The 22667-nt window shown below is 48.4% G+C and overlaps 1 protein-coding gene across 1 annotated transcript in view; it reads left to right on the forward strand.

Annotated features, from left to right (window-relative positions):
- Window positions 1-22667, forward strand: part of SRRM4 (serine/arginine repetitive matrix 4) — a 141740-nt gene that overhangs the window by 91558 nt on the left and 27515 nt on the right. The window contains exons 2-6 of the mRNA XM_031670023.2: window positions 12156-12302; window positions 15477-15563; window positions 17886-17957; window positions 20782-20808; window positions 21612-21662. Coding sequence (XP_031525883.2) covers window positions 12156-12302; window positions 15477-15563; window positions 17886-17957; window positions 20782-20808; window positions 21612-21662 — 384 coding nt within the window. The remainder of the gene's footprint in view (window positions 1-12155; window positions 12303-15476; window positions 15564-17885; window positions 17958-20781; window positions 20809-21611; window positions 21663-22667) is intronic.

Here is a 22667-nt window from a genome sequence, read left to right on the forward strand (position 1 = left end):
GAGTTGGAGCCAAAGGGAACCCATCAGAGGTAGTGGGAGATAATCATGAAGCTGGCTGCCTAATAAAGTTCTCTAATAAACTCGCAATCCTGCGATAATGGGTTTGACTTTTTAAAAGGCAGATAAAAGTCCCAGTGGAGGGACAGACCTTTCCCATCAGCTCCTTAATCAGAATGACTGTGGAGGAGCTGTTTTCTACTGGTGGGGCAGATGGCTGCCTGGGCCGGCACTGAGAAGTGGTCACTTCTGGGTAACCCAGATGTCTGGTCTCTCCAGAGATCTCTCCTTCCCACAGGAATCCTTTGTGAGAGAAGAATGACAACTGCAAAGGAGAGGAACTCTGGGGCAAGCCTAAGGGAAGATGAAGGGGAAGGATGTAATTTGAGAACTTGCTGATGATTGGTGCAGGAGCTTCAGAGGTGGAGTCTTCTGAGAGCTTTCTGCTGATTGGTGGACTTGCAGTGGACCAACCTGTCCATTCATTCTACTGCCACCACCACCACCACCATCAAATAACATATATTGAGCATTTGTTATGCATCCAGAAAATGGGCTAAGCATTTTACAACTGTCTTATGAGGCAGGTAAGGTCAACATCCCCGTTAACATTCCCCATCCTCAGATGGGAAACCTAAGGTTTGATGGTATTAAGTAACTTCCTCTGGGTCAATGCAACCTGGAAGTAGCAAAGCAGAGCTTCCAACCCATGTCTGTTTGGCTCCAAACAATACAGTACTTAACTATTGTTTTGCATTTAGTAGTTTGATAGAGGACAACTTGATCTGGGTCTGTCTTTGATGGAATTCACAAGAAATGAAGCCTGAGACAGGAATTTTTGGTGCACAGACTTAAGAAAGGGACGAGAAAGCAGGCGAGGGCAGTGTGCAAAGCTAAGGAAAGATGTCATTTCGGCTGGTGGCTAGCCTCAGCCTGATCCCACTGGGAGCTCTGGAGTGTGAATTGCACCATAGAATTAGCCCTGCCTTGAAGCAAGGGAGAAGGACATCTGTACTGATAAGTCAGTTAGTCGTTAGCTATGGGCTGCCTTGCCACCCCCCAGGGCTGGACGTAACCTTCTGGAAGAGGCGCCTGTGATGCATTTGCAGCCACTACTCACAGCAGCTAAGATCTGACCAGCAGCACCCACTGCAAATGCAGAACTAGGCGGTGGTCCCTGCTCAGTCCCTAAATTACTGAGTGGTCCTGCGTGTAGTGCTGGGCCCTCTCTGGGCCTCAGCTTCTCCTGGGGTGTGTTCCATGTCCTCCGAGGGCTGTCTTAGCTCTGACAAAGTCTGCCTCCATGACCTAGCAACACAGCCACTGCCCCAGACTGCAGTCCCTGTTTCTGTAACCCAGGTGGAGAGACACAGCCCCTCCGGTGGCTCCCACTGTGTAAGGTGAGGCGTCTGACAGCTTCCCCTGCTGAAGCCCTTTATCTCGTTTCTCTGCCATGTTATTTTAAAACTAACGAGGCCAGACTTCAGGAGCTCGCTGCCTGCTTGCTGCCTGCCATCGAGATTTGTGGCTTGTCTGTTCTGTCCTCTCTGCAGATTTTAGCGGCAACTTAACTCTGCTTGTTAGGAATTTTCTACCAAACCTCAGCCGCAGGAAGAGGGGACATGTATGGTGGGTTTGTCTGCAGGAACACAAAGTCCTGACTACACTGCACTCTCAGAAGCCCCCACCCCCCGCCATCACCACCACCACATCTGTAGGTCTAGCTGACGGAAGGGTCCAGTGGGTTGTTCCAGGAGGACAGGGAGAGAGAAATTTATCTCTGGGCTACTGAGAGAGAAAAGCAGAGACATGGCAAGGAATGGGTAGACTCAGCCTGGTGGTGGGGGAGCCGAGGCGCCTGTGGAGGGAGGATCTCCGGGGACACTCAAGGGCACTTTGACCTTCCTGCCCTGCCCCTTCCCAGAATCCCTTGTCTTGAGCTGTTGGGGGAAAGGGGATCAGAATCAGCAGTGAGGCTGGAGCACGACGTGATCTCTCCCTGGAAAGTATGGCTGATATTTAAAGTGATGCCGCATGCCGGAAGCTAAGTGCTGGACACGCACCATGTCATGTCATCCCCACAGCAGCCCTGTGAGGTGCATACAGCTTGTGATTTCACCAGGGAGGCGAAGAGACTTGCCCAGGGTCTCGCCCAGAGGGTCCGAGTTCCCCGGGCAGGGTCCCCCGGGACGTGTAGCCACCGCGCCCTAGCAACCCTGCCCGGACAAGCGGCTTGACCCCTTCTGCACAGCCTGGCTTGTTTCCTCCAGGCACGGGTGTCCTCTCTCTACACAGGACTCTTCCTTTCCTGGGTCACGTTCACCCATAGGAGGGTGTCTGATGTACGTGTCCCGTGTCTTCCTCTGGACTGTGAGCTCCTGGAGGGAAAGACTCATGTCTGGATCATCTTGGAATGTCGTCCACTGGAAAGTAAAGTGATGCTTAGCAGATGAGCAAATGAATGAAAGATGAATCAGTGAATTGATGAATAGCTCAGGAATAAATGGATGAATGAATGCATGAATGATTAAATAAATCACTGCGTCTAAAGGGATGAATTCAAGGAGTCAGACATTGTAAAAGTATATTTTAAGAGCCAGTCCACCAGGTTGGGACACTTTTTTTTTATTTTATTTTTTATCAAAGTGTAGCTAATTTACATTGTTAGTTTCAGATGTACAGCAAAGTGATTCAGTTATACATATACATATATATAAATTTTCTTTTCTGATTCTTTTCTGTTGTATGTTATTCTGAGAAACTGAATATAATTCCCTGTGCTATACAGTAGGTCCTTGTTGTTTAACTATTTTATATGTAGTAATGTGTATCTGGTAATCCCAAACTCCTAATTTATCCCTCCCCTGACTTTCCCCCTTTGGTAACCGTAGTTTGTTTTTTTATGTCCATGAGTCTATTTTTGGTTTGTAAATAAAACTTGTATCATTTTTTTTAGATTCCACATATAAGTGATGGCATATATTTGTCTTTCTCTGTCTGACTTACTTAGTATGATAATTTCTAGGTTCATCCATGTTGCTGCAGATGGCATTATTTCATCCTTTTTTATGGCTGAGCAGAATTCCATTGTGTATATAGACCACATCTTTATCCAGTCATCTGTCGATGGACATTTAGGCTGTTTCCATGTCTTGGCTGTTGTAAACAATGCTGCTGTGAACGTTGGGGTGCATGTGAGGTTGGGGCACTTCTGTTGAACTGTCTTGTTATTCTGAAACCCCACTGACACAACACCTTCAGAGCTTACCGACCTCCTCATCTTCCCACCTCACTCTAGCCATGTGCTCCATCTTACTTCCCAGAAGATGCAATCTGCTGGCTTTCAATACCATCTAGATGCTCACATCACTCAAATACGTTTCCCCAGCACTAGTGTCTTCTCTGAACTCCAGGTTCATGTGCCCAGCTGCCCCCCTGCCATCTCCATGTGGGTGTCTAACTAGCATCTCAAAACTAACATGTCCAGAAATGAGCTCTGGGGACCACTTCCAAAGCACCCTTCTCCACCTGCAGCTGACCCCGGCTCAGTCCTCGGTGTCTTCATCCTCCCAGTGGCTCAGACCAAAAAACCTTAGAATCCCCCACAAGCAAACTCGGTTGACTCCCACTTCAGTATCTGTCCAGAATCCGACCGCTTCTCACCACTGCAGCCGCGATAACACGGATCCCGGCCGTCATCTCCTCTCACGCGGGCTGTCGCAGTAATCTCCCCCCTGCGTTGATCCCAGCTCCCTTGCTGTCCGCGCTCAGCAAGCTGCCAAAGAGACCCTTTAAAACCTAAGTCAGATTACATGGCTTCTCTGCTGAGAACTCTCCAGCGGCTCCTCTCCAGAAAAGGCCAAGTCCTGGCAGCAGCCCACCAGACCACGATCCAACCTCGTTACCTCTCTGACATCACCCCCCCCCGACCCCTTGCTCACTCACATCTAGCCTCAGTGCACCTGGTACATCCCAATCTCGGGGCTTGGCATGGGCTGTGCCCTCTGCCTGTTTTGCTCCTTTCCAGGTGCGAACGAGGCTCACTCCCTCATCCCCTTCCAGCCTTGCTCAGATGCCCCCCTCTCAGTGAAGCCGTCTCTGATCCCCCCTTAAAACTGCAGCCCCTCCTCGTGGCATCCCCAGTTTCCCCATCCTGCTCCGTTTCTTTTCTTTAGAGCCCTCACTGCCTTCGAATACGCTACATAGGTACCAGTCAGTTCTGCTGAGTTTCTGCTCTCCTCCCTCTGCCCATCCCAGGAGAACGCAGTCTCCATCAGGCAGAGATTTTGTTTCTGTCTTATTCTCTCCTTGGGCTCCAGTGCCTAGGACATGCCCTACACATAGCAGGTGCTTAGTAAATACTTGTGGACCCAGTGGCTGAATGAATAAGTGCAGGGTCCCTGGTGGCACCTCTTGGGACCAGTTTTTACTTTATCAGTTCTTGAACCAAAGCTCTAGCTGCTCTATGTTCCCTATGAGGCCAAGGACTTCTGCCCTCTTTCCCAGCAGATCTTCCTTGCTTGGTGCCTCCTCCAGCAGTGGCTATGAGATCCTCAAAAGAGAGTCACCTAGCACGGTCCCTCCCAGGTCAAGAAAGTCTCATCAGTAATTTACCCTCCCTGGAGAAATCCAAACCCTGTCTGCAACTGCAGCTGATAGAAAGGTCTTGAAGCTGCCCTGGGCTGGACTGAGAAGTGTCATTCTTGCCCATGGTGACGCAGCTTGGTAGAACCAGGGTTTGAACCCAGGTCAGTAGGTCTGCAGGACCTCTGCACTTTCCCGGCGTCGCCTCATTACCCTTCACAACGTGTGCGAGTGGAAAACCACGATGTTCAGCCTTTTCCCAAGTTGGGGGAAGCCTGCATTTCAGACAGCCCCAAGGACCCAACCCAGCCCCCCCTCAGCACGAGGCAGATAGGCAGCAGGCCAGCCTGCGCAGGGGGGCATGACTGGGTGGGTTTGGGGTGGATTGGAGGGCAGCCGGGGATGTGTTATGTGATGAGAGGTCACACCCCTGTCTGGGGGCCTGACCTTCTTGGCTGAGCTGGGTAAGAAATGCTGAGTTGATTTTTCTCCATATGGTTCTTTCGTCGTTTGACCTGAACTTGGGAGCTGGACAAATTGTTGATATACAAGAGTGTTTCACACACACACACACATACACACACACACACGTTCACACCCTCACATGCGCTCAGCCCTGAGGACTGAACTAGACCATTCTCATCAGTTGCCTGGGGATAGAGGGTGTTGGAAGGCTGGGCTTGGACTCAGGACTGTAAAACCTGCAGCCCGGCCTCTCGGTGTGTGGTCCGCAGAGCAGCAGCGTGACCTGGGAATTGGCTAGAAATGCAGAAGCTCAGGCTCTAGCCCGGGCCCACTGAATCGGCGCCTGCATTCGGACATGATCACACGCACGTGAAGGTGTCAGAAGCACCTGTCCACGTGGTCCTGAAGATTCCCGCCCCTGTCTGCCTCCTTAGTCTCAACTTGTTTTTCTCTGCTCCCCCACATTCATTGCAGCATTAGTCACAATAGGCAAGACATAGAAACAACCTGAGTGTCCATCATCAGATGCATGGATCGAGACAATGTGAGATCCACCTGCCTGTCTAATAGCCATAGATAGCCAGATAGATAGGAGATAGATAGATAGATAGATAAAATTAATACTATTCAGTCATAAAAAAGAAGGAAACACTGCTATTTGTGACCACATGGGTGGACCTTGAGGACATTATGCTAAATGAAATAAGCAAGTCTCAATTCTTACCTTCCACCCTCCACCCCGACCATCTCTTCCAACTTACTGCTTCCCTTGCAGCTATGAGAAGTCCGTTGCTGAGTCTCTGTGCCCAGCGTTTGCACATGACCAATTTCTGTGCATCTTTTAGAAGGTTTTACACGGCCACCTGCCCCTATTCCCCTTACACAGCCCCTTCTCCAGGCACGTAAGGCACATCCCTGTCTCACAGGAAAATTACCAAGATTCACCCTAGGCCCCCATTTACTACTTCCTTATATCCTAACAGTGTTTTCTGGATTGCTTTCCTTTTTTTCTCAGTTGATTCTTATAAACAGGCAGGGCAGCTGGTGTTCTTACCATTTACTATCCTTGGGTCTCAGTTTCTCCATCTGTATAGTGGGCATGGCCATGTCGGCTCCTGGGTTTCTTGGAAACTTAAATGAGATGATGCCTGAGAAGTGTTTAGCCTGGTGTCCTGCATGGAGTAGGTGCTTGACAAATGGCAGCTCTTGTCAATCTTGTCAATCAAAGGATGTGGAAAGAGCACTGGACTGGGGGTCAGAAGGCCACAGTTCAAGCCGAAGCTCTGCTGTGAATCACCGTGTGGCCTTGGGCAAGTCCCCAGGCGTCTTGGGGCCTCAGTTTGCCCACTCTGCACAGAGGTGGGTGGGGCTGGGGCCCTTCTCACTCCCCTTCAACATTGTTTGCCTCTGATTCCCCAAACGGCGTTTAATTCAAACTAGTCTTTAGTCACAGGGGTCTGCACCCGCCCAGGCTGAGTGAGTACTTTGTTGGAGTCTGGAGCTTTGATGGGGGAAGCAGGGAAGCAGCTAGGGAGCCGAGCAATCTTGGAGAGTTTTGCGGAAAGTTCAGCCCTCTTATCGGAGGCTGGGAATCTGCTGGTTGCCATGACTACGGAGAGCCGCCTCTAAGCTCCGGGTCGCTGATTAGCAGGAAGGGAAGCGGGAGGCCTTGAGGAATTCAGCACTCCTGCCTCCCTCCCTCCCTCCCTCTGTGAAGTGGAGTGTGCCAGCCCTTGACTTCGCTGTTTTAGCTGTCCCCCGAAGATCTCACCTTCTTTTAAGTAGTTTTTTTTAAGCAACATCAAAGGACTGTGTGGTAAAAAATGAGGCAGCTGCCGGTACTCCTCAGCAGCGATGGAACACAGAGTTTTTCTTAAAGCCCTGTAAGGTTGCAAAGCTGGAGAGGAGGAAGGGAGACAGGTGGGGCTGTGGAGGAGAGAGGGAGAAGGGAGAGAGAGCGACTGAAGTGTTCGTCAGCTGCAGTCCGGTGTGGCCTCAGATGGGTCCTTCTCTCTGGACCTCTGCCTCTTTATGTGTGAGGAGAGGTCGAGTCTGATTCGTGGTTTGCACGTGGTACTGGTCACCAGAATTCATCTGTAAGTTCATTCCTTCACTCATTCAACAAATGTTTATTGAGCGAAAAGGCACACTATGCCAGGCACTAGATCCCTGGGGAGTCAGCTCCCACTCTCAGGAAGCTCCCACTCTCATGAAGCTTACATCCTAGTCCCGAAGACAAACGGTTAGCCAGTAAACACTTAAAATGGTCATTTCACATTGTTGCAAATGCTGTGCAGGAGGGCGTAGCAGGCCACTGTGATGGAGACAGGTGATGAGAGGAGCAAGATTACACAAGGGGGTCAGGGAGGGCTTCTCGGAGAAGGTGACATTTGAATGAAAGGAAGGAGCCGGCCATGCAAAGAGCTGGAGGAACAGCATGCCAAGTGGAGGGAAACAGAAGGAGCAAAGGCTCAGAGCAAAGGCCCTGTTCCATCTGAGGAACAGCAAGAAAGCCATGTGGCTGGAGCAGAGAGTAAGGGGCGGGGAGAGAGGCAGGAGCTGGAGTCTAGAGTGGGGCAGAGGCCAGACCCTTCCGAGCCTTTTAATCCCAGTAATCAGTTTGGATTTATTCTTGGTCCAATAAAAGGCAGAATAACCCAGCATGTTTCTTTCTCTTTTTTAAAAGATATTTTATTATTATATTTTTTCAAATCTTGGTGGGGAGGAGGTAATTAGGCTTGTTTATTTTTTCAGAGGAGGTACTGGGGATTGAACGAAGGGCCTTGTGCATGCTAAGCATGCGCTCTACCACGTGAGCTATCCCCTCCTCCCTTCTTTTTTTTTTTTAATTGAAGTAGAGTTGATTTACATTATTGTGTTAGTTTCTGGTATACGGCATAGTGATTCAGGTATACGTATATATTCTTTTTCACATTCTTTTCCACTGTAAGTTGTTAAAAGTTATTGACTACATTTCCCTGTGCTACAAGGTAGGACCTTGCTGTTTATCTGTCTGTACGTAGTAGTTTGCATCTGCTAATCCCAAAATTACCTGGGATGTTTCGTTAAGATGCAGGTTCCCCTGTTTTCATCCCTTGGAGACCCTGTTTAACATTCCAGCTAGGAATCTGGATTTTTTTTAAAAGCTCCTTGGGGGCCTCTGATCCTGTGCCCGGTTTGGCCGAGCCCGGGCTCCATGCTCCCTGAGCCTCTTTCAGTTTTCAAAAAGCTGAGAAGCAAAGTGTTAGAACATGCTGGAAAAAAATCTTAAACATTGTATTATAGAGGATTCTTTTCTTCCTTCCGTCACCACTTCTTGTCTGCCTAGTAGAATTAATTACAGTTTTGTTTGTGTTATAACCCCAGGTGGGGTACCCAGCACCAGGAAGGTGAAGCCAGTGCTACTGGCAAAAAGAGCAGCCTGCCACATCGGGGAGTGTCACGTTATCGCTTACAGCAGCTCCATTATGTCTCTCCTCATCAAACCGTGTCAGGGTTGCCCCATCCCTGATTCCGAACCCCGCTGCTGGCAGTGACGGATGAGCCACTGTCTTCGCCCTAAGCCTAGTATCCCTGTGCCTGGCAGGGGCATCCACCAGCTTTCCCGCACGCTGGAGATAACCCATGCCTCTGTTAGCACAAGTCACTGGGAGCGTCCGCCCAGTGCCAGCTCTGTGTGTCAGATATTTATTCGCTGCCAGATTTCTCAAAACTTCTCGGCTTTTGCCTATTATGGGGTTGCCTCTGGTACGATTTGAGTCTTGGTTTTCTGTAATGCCCCTAGAAAGTACAAAATTCCATTCTTATATGTATGTGTGTGTGTGTGTGTGTGTCCCCAACTCAAGGCTCCGCTGGGCAGTACGCAGACGTTGATAAGCTGACTGATGACTTTTCTAAGGGAAACATGAGGAAGAATAGAAAAGGCATTGATTGAACCGTCTCAGTTGATGGAGGCACCGGCTGGGTTATTTCCACCCAGTCTAACGTGAAGGGATTAGCATCTCAAAAGCCCTTTCTAACTTTTTGAAACAAATACGTGTTCTCCTTAGCCGATGCCTTTGCTCTTTCATTTATTCACTGAACGAACGTTGCTGAGTGTTTATCAGGCAGGGGGTTCTGGGACAGTGAGACACGATCCTGGTCTGCGGGAGCTCATAGCCTCGTCTGAGAGAAGACAGGGAAATGGTAACCACAACACATACTATTAAGAGCTGCAGTAAGGGTAGTAAAGGGACTATCGTAGTAAAGGGGCTAGACGTCCTCTAAAAGCCTGCTCCCTCCTCCACCATCTCTTCCCCCTCTGTGGTGACTCCATCCTCCTCGTTCCTCAGGCTCAAAGCCTTGGAGTCGACCTTGAACCCTCCTCTTCTCCTTCTCTTACCACCCACATTTAACCAGCAGCCAAGGATGCTGGTTCTGCTTTCAAAATACATCAGTATCTGATCCTATCTCACCGCCTCCATTGCTGACACCCTGCTCTGAGACCAGTCGTTTGCAAAACTCTGCCCGTCTTTGTTGTCCCCACCTCACCTTCTAGTGTCCCAAGCCAGTGGAGTGATCGTTCTGAAATGCAGGCCAGTCCATCAGCCACATGGGTCCCCAAGGTCTTCCCGTGACCTACAAAGACCTCATCTCGGGTCTCTCCTCTTCTCACTCTGACCCTTGCTTGCTATTCCTTGTATGTGTCAGGTGTCTTTGAACTTGCTCTTCTTTCTGCCTGGAACATCCTTCCCACTTCCTGCAGATGCCCGTGGAGGAGTTACATGTTACTGAGCAATAAAATGCCCCAAATCTTTGTGGCTTAAAACAACGAGAAACAGTTGTTATGTTTCACGGTGTCTGGGAGTCGGGAACTTGGCTGGGTGACTGGCTCACCATCGCCCTTGAGCTGGTGGTCAGATGTCCCCCACAGCTGCAGTCTCACCTCAAGGCTTGACTGGGGCTGGAAGATCCACTTCCGAGGTGGCTCACTCACACCGCTGGCTGGTGCTGGCTGCTGGCAAGAGGCTTCAGTTTGTCTCCCCCTGGGCCTCTCCCGGGGGCTGCTGGCGTGTCCTCACAGCATGGCGGCCAGCTTCCCTCAGGGCGATCAGCCCAAGAGAAAGAGGTGGACACTGCCTTTGCGATCTAGGCTTTGAAGTCACACATTATCCCTTCTACTGCCTTCTATTCATTAAAAGTGAGCCACTACTAAGCTCACTTCACGGGGAAGGGGCGGAGATTAGGTGCCAACTTTTGATGGCAGGAGTGGCAAAGAATTTATGAACTCATTTTAAAACCAGCACCAACTGCAAAGTTAGTCCCTAATCTTTCAAGTCCCCACTCTCTTGTTACTTCCTCAGAAAGGCCTTCCCTGATTATACAGAATAAGTCACCCCCTCCCATTTCCTAGCCCCATTACACTGATTTATCCTCTTCCATAATTTATTACCATCAAACAAGCCATCTTATTCCTTTCTTACGCATTTATTACCTGCTTTTCCATCTACAATCTAAACTCCATGATCACAGGGGCCATGTCTGTCTTGTTCACTGCATCCCCACACTTCGAACTGGCCTTGACACATTGCAGGCACTCAGGGGATTGGAGTGAATGAATTTTAGGTTAGCGTAGGCTAGGACAAGTATGGGAGGAGGCAAACCGTATTGGAGGCTGAGCAGAAATTGTGAGCTTTGAGTTATCTGAAAAGAGCCAAGGTGGCATGCCACACGGAGAGACTGGAGGGATGGCAGGCATGGACATGGAGTGTTCTGGAAGCATGGAGTTGGCAGTAAGGAGGGCTGGGCACACCTGACTAGAACCTCCATCCCTCCTGGACTTTGGGTATCTCCCAGCTCTGCTTCTAAAGGTGCACCGATAAACGGCTGACAGAGATGGATGTGTTTTGCAGCCCTCCCTTCGATATTGACCAGGCTTGGCCTGCTCTCCTGGTAGCCCTAAGGAGCAGGGGGCTTATCAGATGCCTTCATCCTAAGTCATAAAACCAATCTTGATACACTGGCTGCAGGAGCTTGATGCAGGAGAAATGCTAATGCCTTCGATCAGTCCTTGACCTGGGATCTGCAGGCAGGATGAGCTTGCTGGATGGTAAACCAGATCTACCGGTGACCCTCAGACTCCTGACTTCCTGGGTTAGGAGCCAGGAGATTTGAGTGACAGTCTCATCAAAGACTAAGTAGGCAACGTCCTTTCCCTTCCCGGGACTCGGAGGAGGAGGTGGGACGCAGGTCATTTCTCTGCGTTGTTTGGACCTCATCTTGGAGGCAGAGGAAGGAACTTCCGGCTTCCGTGGGAACTGCTGTCCCAAGTAGGTGACCTCGTACCTGTTAAGGAAACCCAGTGGGAAGTTTGGTTCACAGAGAAGTAAAGGGAAGGGGAACTGAGATTTTCCAGGCCTTTCTGTTTGCTTATATTATCTCATTTTACCATCACACCCCACGCAACAGTGTATGGATTGACATTATTTCCTATTTTTGTCGTTGAAGAAACTGCAAGTCAGAGAGGTTGAGGGACTGGTCCCAGGACCTACAGCTACTAAATGGTGAAGATGGTGTTTGAATTAAGGTGTCTCTGTTCCAGAGACAGATTAGGCAGGAAACAAAATGGGGTAGAAATGGAAATTGGGGAGTTTGAGCTAATCCTATCTGGCTTTGGCCTCTAATTAAGTCTTGAGGAAGGACGTGAAATGCTGGTTTCCAGCGTCTCCCTGTGGTTCAGTCAGGTTAAGACGGTCTATGCTGCGGTAACAAGTAAGCCCCTGCAGCTCAGTGGCTTAACCTAACTAAGGCTTATCTCTGTCATGCAAAGTCTGATGCGGTTCAGGCATCACTCCTCCATCAAATAGTTTCAACTTTAGGAATAACATGGCCTCCGAAGTCATTGTGACAGAGGGAGAGAGAACTGGAGATGGCACACGGATCTTATCGCCTGGAACTGGAAACAATTTTTGTCATTCCCACTCAGAGACCATTGCCCCCAAATAGTCTCATGTTCCCAGCCTAACCACGAGGGAAGTTGGAAATATTAGGACATCTGTGGATGTTTGATGAACATTAAGAATCGTTGTCATTTCCTATCACTGTTGCCTCCTTATTTCTTCCCCCCGTAGGACAGAACCCCAGAGCAGCCCCGTGGTCCCAGCTCAGGATGGAGCCTCGGAAAAGCTGCGCCAGCATCTGGCCACCCAGGCTTTGGGCACCAACAGCTGGGAGAGAGACAAAACCTGCCGGGAGCCCAGTCCCGCCAGAGCACACAGGTGAGGCGCTGCCCCCGCCCCCCTCTTCAGTCCCTTGAGGAAGGCCAGGTTGAGGATGGAGAAATGAAGTTTGTCTCTCTGGCTGCTCTTCCCCTCTGTCTGTTGCCAGTTCCTCTTTCTGACCCTAAAATCAAATCAAACCCCATCGGAGGATTAGGAAGCTGTGAGCGCTGTCCCCTGGAATAACGTATGTGCTCCAAGAACACTCCCCAAAATCTGTGTACCAGGACCCTGGGGCTGATGAATAAGGGTCTCTAGTTAAGAACCTGAATTTTGATGAAGCAGCTCGGGGAGCCAGAGCAGCTTTCATGGATGAAGTCTGCTCCCCCAACCCAGGCCACCCTCTCAGCAACAGGCTTTCGTCAGTTAGGCTGTGATTTCAGTGAGGGAGAAACAGTTAAGTCATCTCAGCTTGGAGAAGCAAAGTTCAACAGTGATTCTGGAGAATTATCCCCAAGAAATAGGAAAAAAAGAGTTGCTTCCAGTAGAGACTGAGGGAGTTGGAGGGAGATGGGGAGGGCGGACAGTTTCCATACTTCCCAAACGTTGTCTCCCAGTCAGAGGGGACTTAGTGTGTTGTCGGAATTGCATTCAAACCTAGACACCACCACTTACTAACTGAGTGACCTTGGGCAAGTTTGTTTTCTTCTGTGAGCCTCAGTGTTCACCACTATGAACTGGGGATACTGAGATCTAATTCTCGAGGTTGAGTGAGGATTCAGTCAGACCAGGTGTGTACACATCCTGCCAGTGGACCTAGAATACAGAAGATGCTTAAAGTGTTAGATGGAGTCTCATGGAGCCACAAGAGAGGGTTCTGGGCATGACAGTCTAAAAGTGATGCCATGTTATCCGTTTGTGGAATGTCTAGGCTTCTTGCTCCCTTCTCCTGTCTGCAGCCTGCTCTCTGACATGATAAAAACCACAATATTGATGATACTCATATTACCACTGACCATCAAGGTCATGATCATAATAACAGACACTACATTTACTGGGAACGTCCTCTGTGCCGGCCCAGGGTATATTGCACAAGTAAGCTCCTTCATTCCTGCAGCAAACTTAGGACACAGGTATATCACGTTTTATTCCCGTCTTACAGATGATGAAATGATACTCAGAGAGGCCACCCAGGTAGGAAGTAATGGAGCAGGACTTTAAATCCAAGTGTGTCAGTTTCAGGAACCAGCGCGCTTTACCGCTACAGACTCACCCTCTGCACAGCTGACCACGGTATATGGAACCACTGTGTACTTGACTGCTGCACAGTTGACTGCTGCTTGTGTAACGGCAGTGCACTTAACCATAAGTTGTGCCTTACCACCCCCGCTGTGTGAGGGTGCACCCAGGAGAACTGGTGCACAGAAAATAAAGAAGTAGGGGCAGCGCAGACCAACCTGGGTAAGGGCGTTCGGCACTTACGGAGGGGGTTGATTATCCGCTCTCACAGACGTCAGATCCAAGGGCTTTTTGGTTGTACCTCATCCCTTAAAGCTGAGTTTAGGACCATGGTTCCCAAACTTTCCTCCCCTCCTGAGACCCTGGAGTTTCAGAATGAAATGAGAGTAACTGACTGAAACGATGAGATCTTTCTGCTTTATAAGACACCCTTTTAAAAGGGTTTTACTTTTTCCTTAAGCATTTGTCCCTTAAATATTTTGGGTGTGGTTTTTTTTTTCCAAATTTCTAGCAGCTATTACCCTGGGAAGTGTCTATATGAAATGAGATGATTTAACAAGTGGCCAAATTATTTCATCCATTCATCCCTCATTTGGTCACTCAACAAATGTTTATCAGGCTCTTACTCTGTGTCAAGCCCTTGTTGAAGGAAAAATTTGGAAGTGGTGTACCATGTTTACACAAGAGGCCCACCTGCTTCCTGGATATGTGTACTGTGCTTTGTGATTTATAACATGTAAGTGCAGTGAAGTAGCTGGGTTCTTAATCTCTATGATATTTATTTTTAACCTGCTAAAGATGACTCTCTTGACAGTGTTTTAGAGTATAGCTATGTGATCTTTATTTCCAGGCAATGCAGAGACCTTAACATATATTCATTCTGATCACTGTATCATTTTTTTCTACTAGCTATAATGATCTAGATTCTCAGAATGGAATTAAGTTTGGCAGCATTTTATGATGCTTTGTAAAGAGTTGAGTAACTTCCGAAAGATTAGCCACACAAACAAGTTTGAGAAGGCATCTGGTTTTGTGGGAAAGCTCTCAGGATAGGAATCACACAGGCTTCGATTCAAATCCCAGCTTGGATACGTCCTAACTGTGCAACCATGAACAAGGCAACATAACTTTTTGAGCATTATTTTCTTCACCTGTGGAATGACAATAAAAATCATAGTACCCTTAGAGTGCTTCTGTGGCTATCAAAGTATATGAAACATTTGGTGCATAATAAGTGAATAAATGGTAGTTGTGTTATTACTAATCATGACAATAATATTCTATTTTCCCAGTGAAGCTCAACTGGGTTGGCATGTTTCAGTTCCCAAGCAATTTTTCATCCAAAACCATCTCTTTTTGCCATGGAATAGTGTTTCTAAAAATCCCTGGAGCCTGCCCCAATTATAAGAGGAGATAACTTGACTTCATTTAACTGCAGCCTGAGCATTTGAATTTAATTGAACGGGAAGTAATTATTCCTGAAGAGTGGAGGTTTTTGAGGTTCTGTGAGGTGATATAAGATATGTATCTCGTTACATTAGACCTTGGCAAATATACTTTTAATAATCAGCTGCTACTTAACATACCTTCCACCTCCTATTTAATTTCCAGCAGGAACTGCAGACGTGATATATCGGGGATGGAGGGTGCTGAACTGCCAATTAATTATTTAAAAACTGATTTATTTACCAAGGTGAACCATTTGCAGATTCAATAATAAATCTATTAAGGAGCAGTTAACCTCTATCACTCTGTTTTAAATAATCAATCAGTGTTTGGGTAACGTATAGCGTCTGTCTCATTAGGTCAGCATTAACTCCTTATTTGAGGCATTTAATCTGAAGTGTAACCAAATCAGCCATGAGGTGGTTATTAGGTATTCATGGTGGGTCCTTCACCCTCCAAGAAACTGGATCCCATCTCAGCTACAACAGCCCTGGTTGGGGGTGTGGGGAACCCTGGGTCCTCTAATGCCCGATTCTGTGTTCCCCCCAGTGCCTCCCGCAGCAAAGACTTGACGCCACCACCTTCCTCCAGGGGGAAGAAGAAAAAGAAGAAATCTACGCGGAAGAAGAGAAGGAGGTGAGGGCCCCAAGGGGAGATGAAACCCTGAAGACAGAGAAAGGGACAAAATTGGAGTAATAAGGGTTTCAGAGTCAAACAGTGACTCCCCTTGGATTCAGATCCCTTCTCTAGCTCTTTACTAGCTGTGTGACCTTGAGCAAGTCACTTCACCTCTCTAAGCCTGTTTCCCTTTTATAAAATGGTGACAATGTCTACCTCTTGGGGTTTTGTGAGAATTAGATGAGAAAATGGATGTGGAAGCAGCTTTCACAGTGTTGGGCACATAGTAAATGACCAGTTAATCCGAAGCATAGTCGTGACCATGAGTATTTATTTATTATTTGTTTGTTTTTGGAGAACTCACTTTGTGTGAGGGGCTGTGCCAAACACTGTGATTTCTGTGATCTCTTTTACCCTTGGCCACGATCTACCAGGCAAGCGTTGTTATCCCCATGTTATTTTTGTTTAAAATTTTCTTCCAGTTTTATTGAGATGTAATTGACATATAACATTGTGTCAGTTTAAGGTGTACAACTTCATGATTTGTTATATGTATTTATTGCCAAGTGATTACCACAGTAAGTTTACAATTAACTTTACATAGTTACAGTTGCTCAGTTACAGTTTTTTTTTGCAGTGAGAACTTTTAAGATCTAATCTCTTAGCAACTTTCAAATATACAATACAGTATTGTTAACTATAGTCACTGTGACTCATTTCTCTTATAATTATTATGCCCATTTTAGAGATGGAAAAATAAAGGCTCAGAGAGGAGGTGATGGAACCTACAGACACTTGATTTGAGGCTCCTCAGTTGCTTCCACCACATACAAATGCCAAGGATAATGGACTTGATATTTTTTTGCCAGCTGTTTTCTCTTTTATACCCTATGAATGTTTCTATGTACAATTCCTTTTGATTTTTTTTGTATTTAAAAATATTGCAGAGTTTCTTCTAGGCTGTCAATCCCTAGGCTAAAAGCAGGTTCAGGACTCCAGACCCAGTGGGGTGGTTAGATCTACGTTGGTGGAGGGGCAAGTTGAAAATCCCAGCAAACCTCAGAGGCAGTATTTAAAGAAGCCTCCAGGGGGCAGCAGAGAGCAGAGTCTGGATGACTCGGGTCCCAACTCCAAGGTTTCTGGGACCTTATTCCCTCTACACCCCTTTAGCCTGGTTCTCAGAGGTTAGGCCCAAGGAGGACCCAGAGTTGCCGCCATTCTCAAGTGAGGGGTGGAACTGGGGTCAGTGGCATGAGTTTCCCGATGCTAGGAGTGGGCAGGAGAACATTTCAAAGGAGACCACAGGCATCAGGCTCCGATTATTCATTCATGCAGTGTGTTCAGTTGGCCTGCAAAGTGTTTTTTGTCTTTTCAATTAGTAGCCAACCTTTAAAACCCAGATTTCATATGAAAATATGTTTTTCTGGCAAATTCTATTGAAAAGGCAGGCGCTCTAGAAACCCGGACCTACATTCCTGCGTGAGGCCTTCAGCTGATCTGAGAAGCAGCCATCCTCCTCAGTCAGGTGCTCTCTGGTTCACCACAGGCCCCACCACTCCCTACTGTCTTACCCCCAACCTGTAGCATCCCTTTGCACTATCTGGGAGGCAAGCTTCAGTTGGCACTGAGTTTGCAAGTCCTCATAGGGTTCAACCTTGGCATTTTGTCAGTGGGGGAATAAGAGACCTAGAGTGAGCAGTGACACACCCAAGGTGACTTTGTGAATTAATGGTAGAGTCAAGACTGGAACTCGGGTCACCTGAACCTCAGCCTTGAGTCGTAGTTATGATTCCAGGGTGGCTCTGTTTCCCAGGTAACCCCTTGATGGTACCACCTGTGCTGAGTTCATCCTGGCAAGATCTCCTGCAGGGGCTTGGTCTTGCCAGCAAGACAACAGGGTAGGGCAGAGGAGAGACCCAAAGTATATGCAGCTTGGGAGAGGGCAGCAGACAAACATAAACATTTATGGCCCGACCAGCAGGGCAGCTATGGGATGCTACCGTGATTGACAGCAAAGCCCCTGGGATCAGAGAGGCTTCCATTTGAATCTCAGCTCTTCCACTTCCTAGCTGTGTGTCTTTGGGCGAGTCACTCCACCTCCCTGAACCTCACTTTCTTTATCTGAAAAAGGAGGGTAGCAATTGTACTGACCTAAGAAGTGTTGGAAGGATTAAATGAGATAATACATGTAAAACACGTGGTAACGTTTAAAACAAATGCAAACGAATTATACCAGTTATCATCCGTGTTGGGTGTTACTGGGAGAGCTGCAGCCCTGTCTGTGAAACCAACCCTGGCCTTCAAAAGCCTCCCTCTGAAGTGTGTCTCCCCTCCACGCAGGTCCCCATCCTATAGCCCGTCGCCTGTCAAGAAAAAGAAGAAAAAAAGTTCCAAGAAGCATAAACGACACAGGTGCTGTCCTTCCTCCTCTGCGAACAGGGATGCGCCCGGTGGGGTGGGGGTTGGGGCGAAAGGGGATGGTACCCAAAGGTCATTTGGAAGCTCATCATTTCATGTGTGTAAAATACTCATCTAATGTATTGTCATGTCTTTGTATCTTACATAACTTGGGACTCTGATTGCAAGGACCAGAGCCTACTAACGCTAACTCCGGCCAGAGCAGGGTTTGTTATCAGGTGACAGGAATGTCTCAGGGACCAGCCGGACCTCAGTGACAGGCTAGAAGCAATCAGTGGGAAGCTGATAGAAGCCCAGCAGAATTCCCTGGTGCACACAGGGGGACCCTGCACCCTGTTCCCATCCCTTCATTTGGCAGACCCAGCTACAAGGAAATATTGAATCTCTCTGTCTTGTTCCTTATTTCAAACTCCCAAGGAAAGGACTTTCTGGTTGGTCCAGTTTTGTGCATCCAGTTACATGGTCCAGATGGGGTCATGTAAAACAGGGCTTCTGAGATTGACCAGTGCACCCTTGTGGACAGGAGTTAAGGGGCCTTGTGACCTAGACACACATTCCAAAAGGTGCTCACTGGACACACATGCATGAACACACACACACGTGTATATTTATGGGAAAAAATAAGACAGGGATATACACCAGAGGTCTCAAATCCATGGTTCATGGGCCAAGCCAACATTTTATAGTTGAAGAATTCTGCAGCGCAAAAATCATAGTTGTCCAGTTCTTCTGTAGAATCAGAAGCTCCCTCTTCACTGGACCAGTTTTCCCACAGGCAGCCAGCAGCTGGAGCTGGGGAGTTGCTGTGCATGTAGGCAGAGCAGGGATGCTCTGATTTGCCACTGTCCCCACCTAGCCCGCTTCCCCACATCTGCACACATTTGCAAGGCCGTTTGTCCCCTGGGGGCAGGGGGTTTGAGGCTGTCTTTGTAAGTGAAGATATTTGCTGTGGTGACTGTGGATGACAGGGAAAGAGTGGTTTTCATTTTATTTTTGCTTATCTGTATCTTCCAATTTTCCTACATCGGTGGTGGATTACTTGGGCAATTAAACAATCACAACAGAACAAAAGGTAAGAGGTCATTTGGGCCCCCGTCCCCACCCCTATCCCCGCTGCATCTCACCCGTTGTTCCACATTGTCCCCACATGGCTTTTCCCAATCCGGGAGTGTGGTCACATCTCAGCCAATGCTGCCAGGATGTTCTCAGCTCAGTTTGGTTCCCACCCGTTACATCCCCCCCCCCCCGCCCACACGTTTCAGTCGATGCTCTGTGAGTTTGTGCTGGCTGCAAGACGTGGGCCAAACAGTTAGTGAGATGCTGTTAAACTGGAGTTTGGAACCTTTCCTCACAGGGAGTCCTCTGTAGGGGCAGGGGCCTGCGCGTGACTGTAGACCACCATCTTGTCACCTTGCTGTGCTGAGCAATTTGTCCCAGTTTATTTGGATTTTCTTTTATCTAGATTTTGGAAGCCAAGTGGCTTCTCATGGGAGGGTTTCTTCTCACGAGGAAGAGACTATACCAGAAGGTTAGAAACAGGCTTTTTTTTTTCCTGCTGGCTACAGTTAGCCCAGAGGTTGCTGGAGGTTCGGAGGGAAGGGGGACCGTAAAAGGGGAAACTAGGAGGGGGGACACTGTTGCCGATTCTTCTCAAACTCTCATCTTCTGAGCCCGCTCTACTTCTAGTCTGTCCTCTCCAAGTTCTTGAAATGTTTGGTTAATTATGGTTGACTTTTTGGAGATGGAAGCGAAGGATAGTGGACACGCTGAGCTTTTTTTTCCTCCCATCAGTTAACAAGGCTTCAGGGGTTGGGGTTTTTTTTTTAATTACATTTTTCACATCTATTTATTAAATACCTATTACATGTCATGATTGAGGACTCTGGGTCTCGGGAACAGAACAGGGACCAGAACCCAGTCCCTGCCCTCATTCTAGTGGGGAAAATGGTGATCCTGTTACACAGAGGTCTGTACTACAGGAAGGCTAAGCTCAGAAGGCTGAGCCATCAGTCACCCAGGGCTTGTGGGAACAGAGAAGAGGTGAGGGGCCTGGAAAGTGCTACAAGATGACATCTGAGTGGAGCTCTGAAGCATGAGCAGGAGTTACACAGGTGAAGCTGTGTGGCCCTGGGCAACTTAACTAACATCTCTGAGCTTCTGTGTTTTTGCGAAACGGTGGTTAGTGGTACTTCATAGGTCTTGAGGGAAGATGGAATGGGACTGTGTGTGAGAGATGCTTAGCACAGAGCCTGGTACCCAGTAAGAGTTCCAACATATGGAAGCCGGTTGTCCCGGGAAGATGAAAACAATGAGGGAGATGAATCCACAACTAGAGAGAAAAGATTAAAATGAGACTTGGGGGAAGAGAGGAGGCAGAGGGGTGCTCTCTCGGGGCCCCCTCATCTCACCTCATCCAGGACAGGCTTACTGACAAATCTGGGTGAGGACTGAAGCACTGGTAGGTGTTGACCTGGAAATTCAAAATGCAAGCCAGAGTTTCCTGTATGAGCCTCAAATCTCAAAGAAGAGGAATAAGTGAATCAGTCGATCAATCAATCGATTGATCAATCAATCAAATCTCAAAGAGGAGGAGGATTCACTAGGTGTCGCGGGTCCCTGGTAGCATGGCCACCAGTGCACCGACACATTCGTCCCTGGAAAAGAAATTCAGACTCACTGATGTTCATTTTCTCCCCCCCCTCTGTTCCTTTCTTCCTCTCTCCCCCTCCCCATCTTCTCTTCCCTCCCTCCCTCTTCCTTCCCCCACCCCTTCCCTTCCCTCCCTCCCTCTGTCTCCTCCTTTTTTCCCTCTAAGCAGGTCATTCTCCAAGAAGAGAAGGCACAGGTAAGAACCTTGTGGCCCCTGGCTGCTTGCTCGCCTTCCTGCTTCCCTGACCAGGTTTTAGGCAGCTTCTAGGGTCAAGTTCTCGGTCTCCACCTCTGTGTTCTTAAGCATGCCCCCTTCATCTTCCTGGGCCTCAGTTTCCTCCAAAATGAAAGCCACAGGCTGGTTTCCCTGAAAGTTCCAAGCCAGCTTTCAAATTCCATCAGGCCGGACAGCTGCTGCTGGACCAGCTCCTTATCGATCCACCTTCCTGGGAAGTCTCGCTGCCCTGGCCAGAGTCTGTTTATTTTACCATTGGTTGAAATCTTGCGTTGGGGCACACAGAAAAACGTCAGCCCCAGTCACCCCAGCAAAGCCTTCCCAGATCCTAGCCAAGGGACACAGGCCAAGTCCTTCTGTAAATGAGTGCTTGTTAAATGCGCCACCACCCATAGGTAGTAGGGACCATGAAATGAGACTGTTGACACAAAGTTTTAGCAGAGTGCTGACCCTCTAATAAAGCCTCAAAAGGTGACAGGTGTTATTACCATTAGTATTAAGCCACCAAAGCTGACCCGGGCCTCCTCCAGACCCCACTGTCAGTCTGTATGTGTGGGTTGGTGTCTCTAGCTGAACCCACTGGGTGAGGAAGTTGGCAGTGACCACTCTGGTCTTGGAAACAATCGGTGTCCATTCTCAGGTGGCCTGAGGGTGTGGCCACCATGTGTTAAGCATTGCAACTGCTTTGTTTTTCACTTTAGCTGAAGTTTTCAATTAACTGACCAGTTAGCATCTTTCAATTAACTGGCCATTTTCTCGTTCAGCTCCTCTAGCCCAAAAAGCAAAAGAAGGGAAGAGAAGAGGCACAAAAAACAGTAAGCAGATTCCACCTGGAACGTCCTTTTCAGGAGGAGGGGGACCTGGTCTCTGAACAAGGAACAGGGAAAGGGGGAGGGGTGGGGAGTGGGAGAGAGGGGAGAAGGAAGGGGAAGACAGCACTGTGTGTAGACTTGCAGTTGTGGGTTTGGCACGCGTGAGGGCACAAGGTTGCGTGTGTGATGTGTGTGCATGCATGTGTGTCTCTGTGCAGGGAAGTGAACAGTGTGCATGTGTGTGCCTGGCGCGCCCATTGTGTGTGAATTCTGTGCTCCTGGGTGTGCGTCATGTAATATTTGTACATGACGTGTATATGTGTATCATGCACATTGCTTGTAAATATCTGTACATTTTTCTGTCGTGCAAACATTTGTGTGCACTGCAGGGACAGAGTGTGTATGTGTGCGATGGTGTATACTTGTGTTCACACAAGTGCATTAGGTATGCCCGTGCTTGTGTGAACATGAACTTGATCAGTATGCATGTAGGCGCCCTGTCTGCGCCTGTGCTCCAGTCCCATGCACTCTGCATCTGCACTGCTTGTTTGTCTGTGTGCGTTCCTCATACGGAGGGCATGGGGCGGTTTTCACCTGTGCACACGTGTCTGCTGTGTGTGCATGAGTGATTAAGGGGGCATGATCAAGTGCGTGCTTGTGCAGGCGTGTGAGTCCCAGCCCCGGCTGCTGGGCTTCGGGCATGGAGACATCAGAGGAGCTCCCTGGTCTCGGGCCCCAGCTGGTTCACAGTTTATAGCTGGTAGTAGAAATTCAAATCAGCCAGCGCTGCCTGCAGAGTTCAGTTCCCAGCCAAATTAAAAGTAAATTTGGTTACAACCCACCTACTTTATACCCTTGCAAATGTTATTGCGTGTGTTTTCCAATCAACTAATATTTTATCTCCCGCCAAGAAGCTTCTAAAGTGAGACTCAAAGGCAGTGGGATGAAAGTCAGCCGGCTGCTGGGGGAGGGACAAGAGGAGGCGGGGCTCAGAGGGAGGGTGCTCAG

Source organism: Vicugna pacos, chromosome 32 (assembly GCF_048564905.1).
Source record: "Vicugna pacos chromosome 32, VicPac4, whole genome shotgun sequence".
Lineage (NCBI taxonomy): Eukaryota > Metazoa > Chordata > Mammalia > Artiodactyla > Camelidae > Vicugna > Vicugna pacos.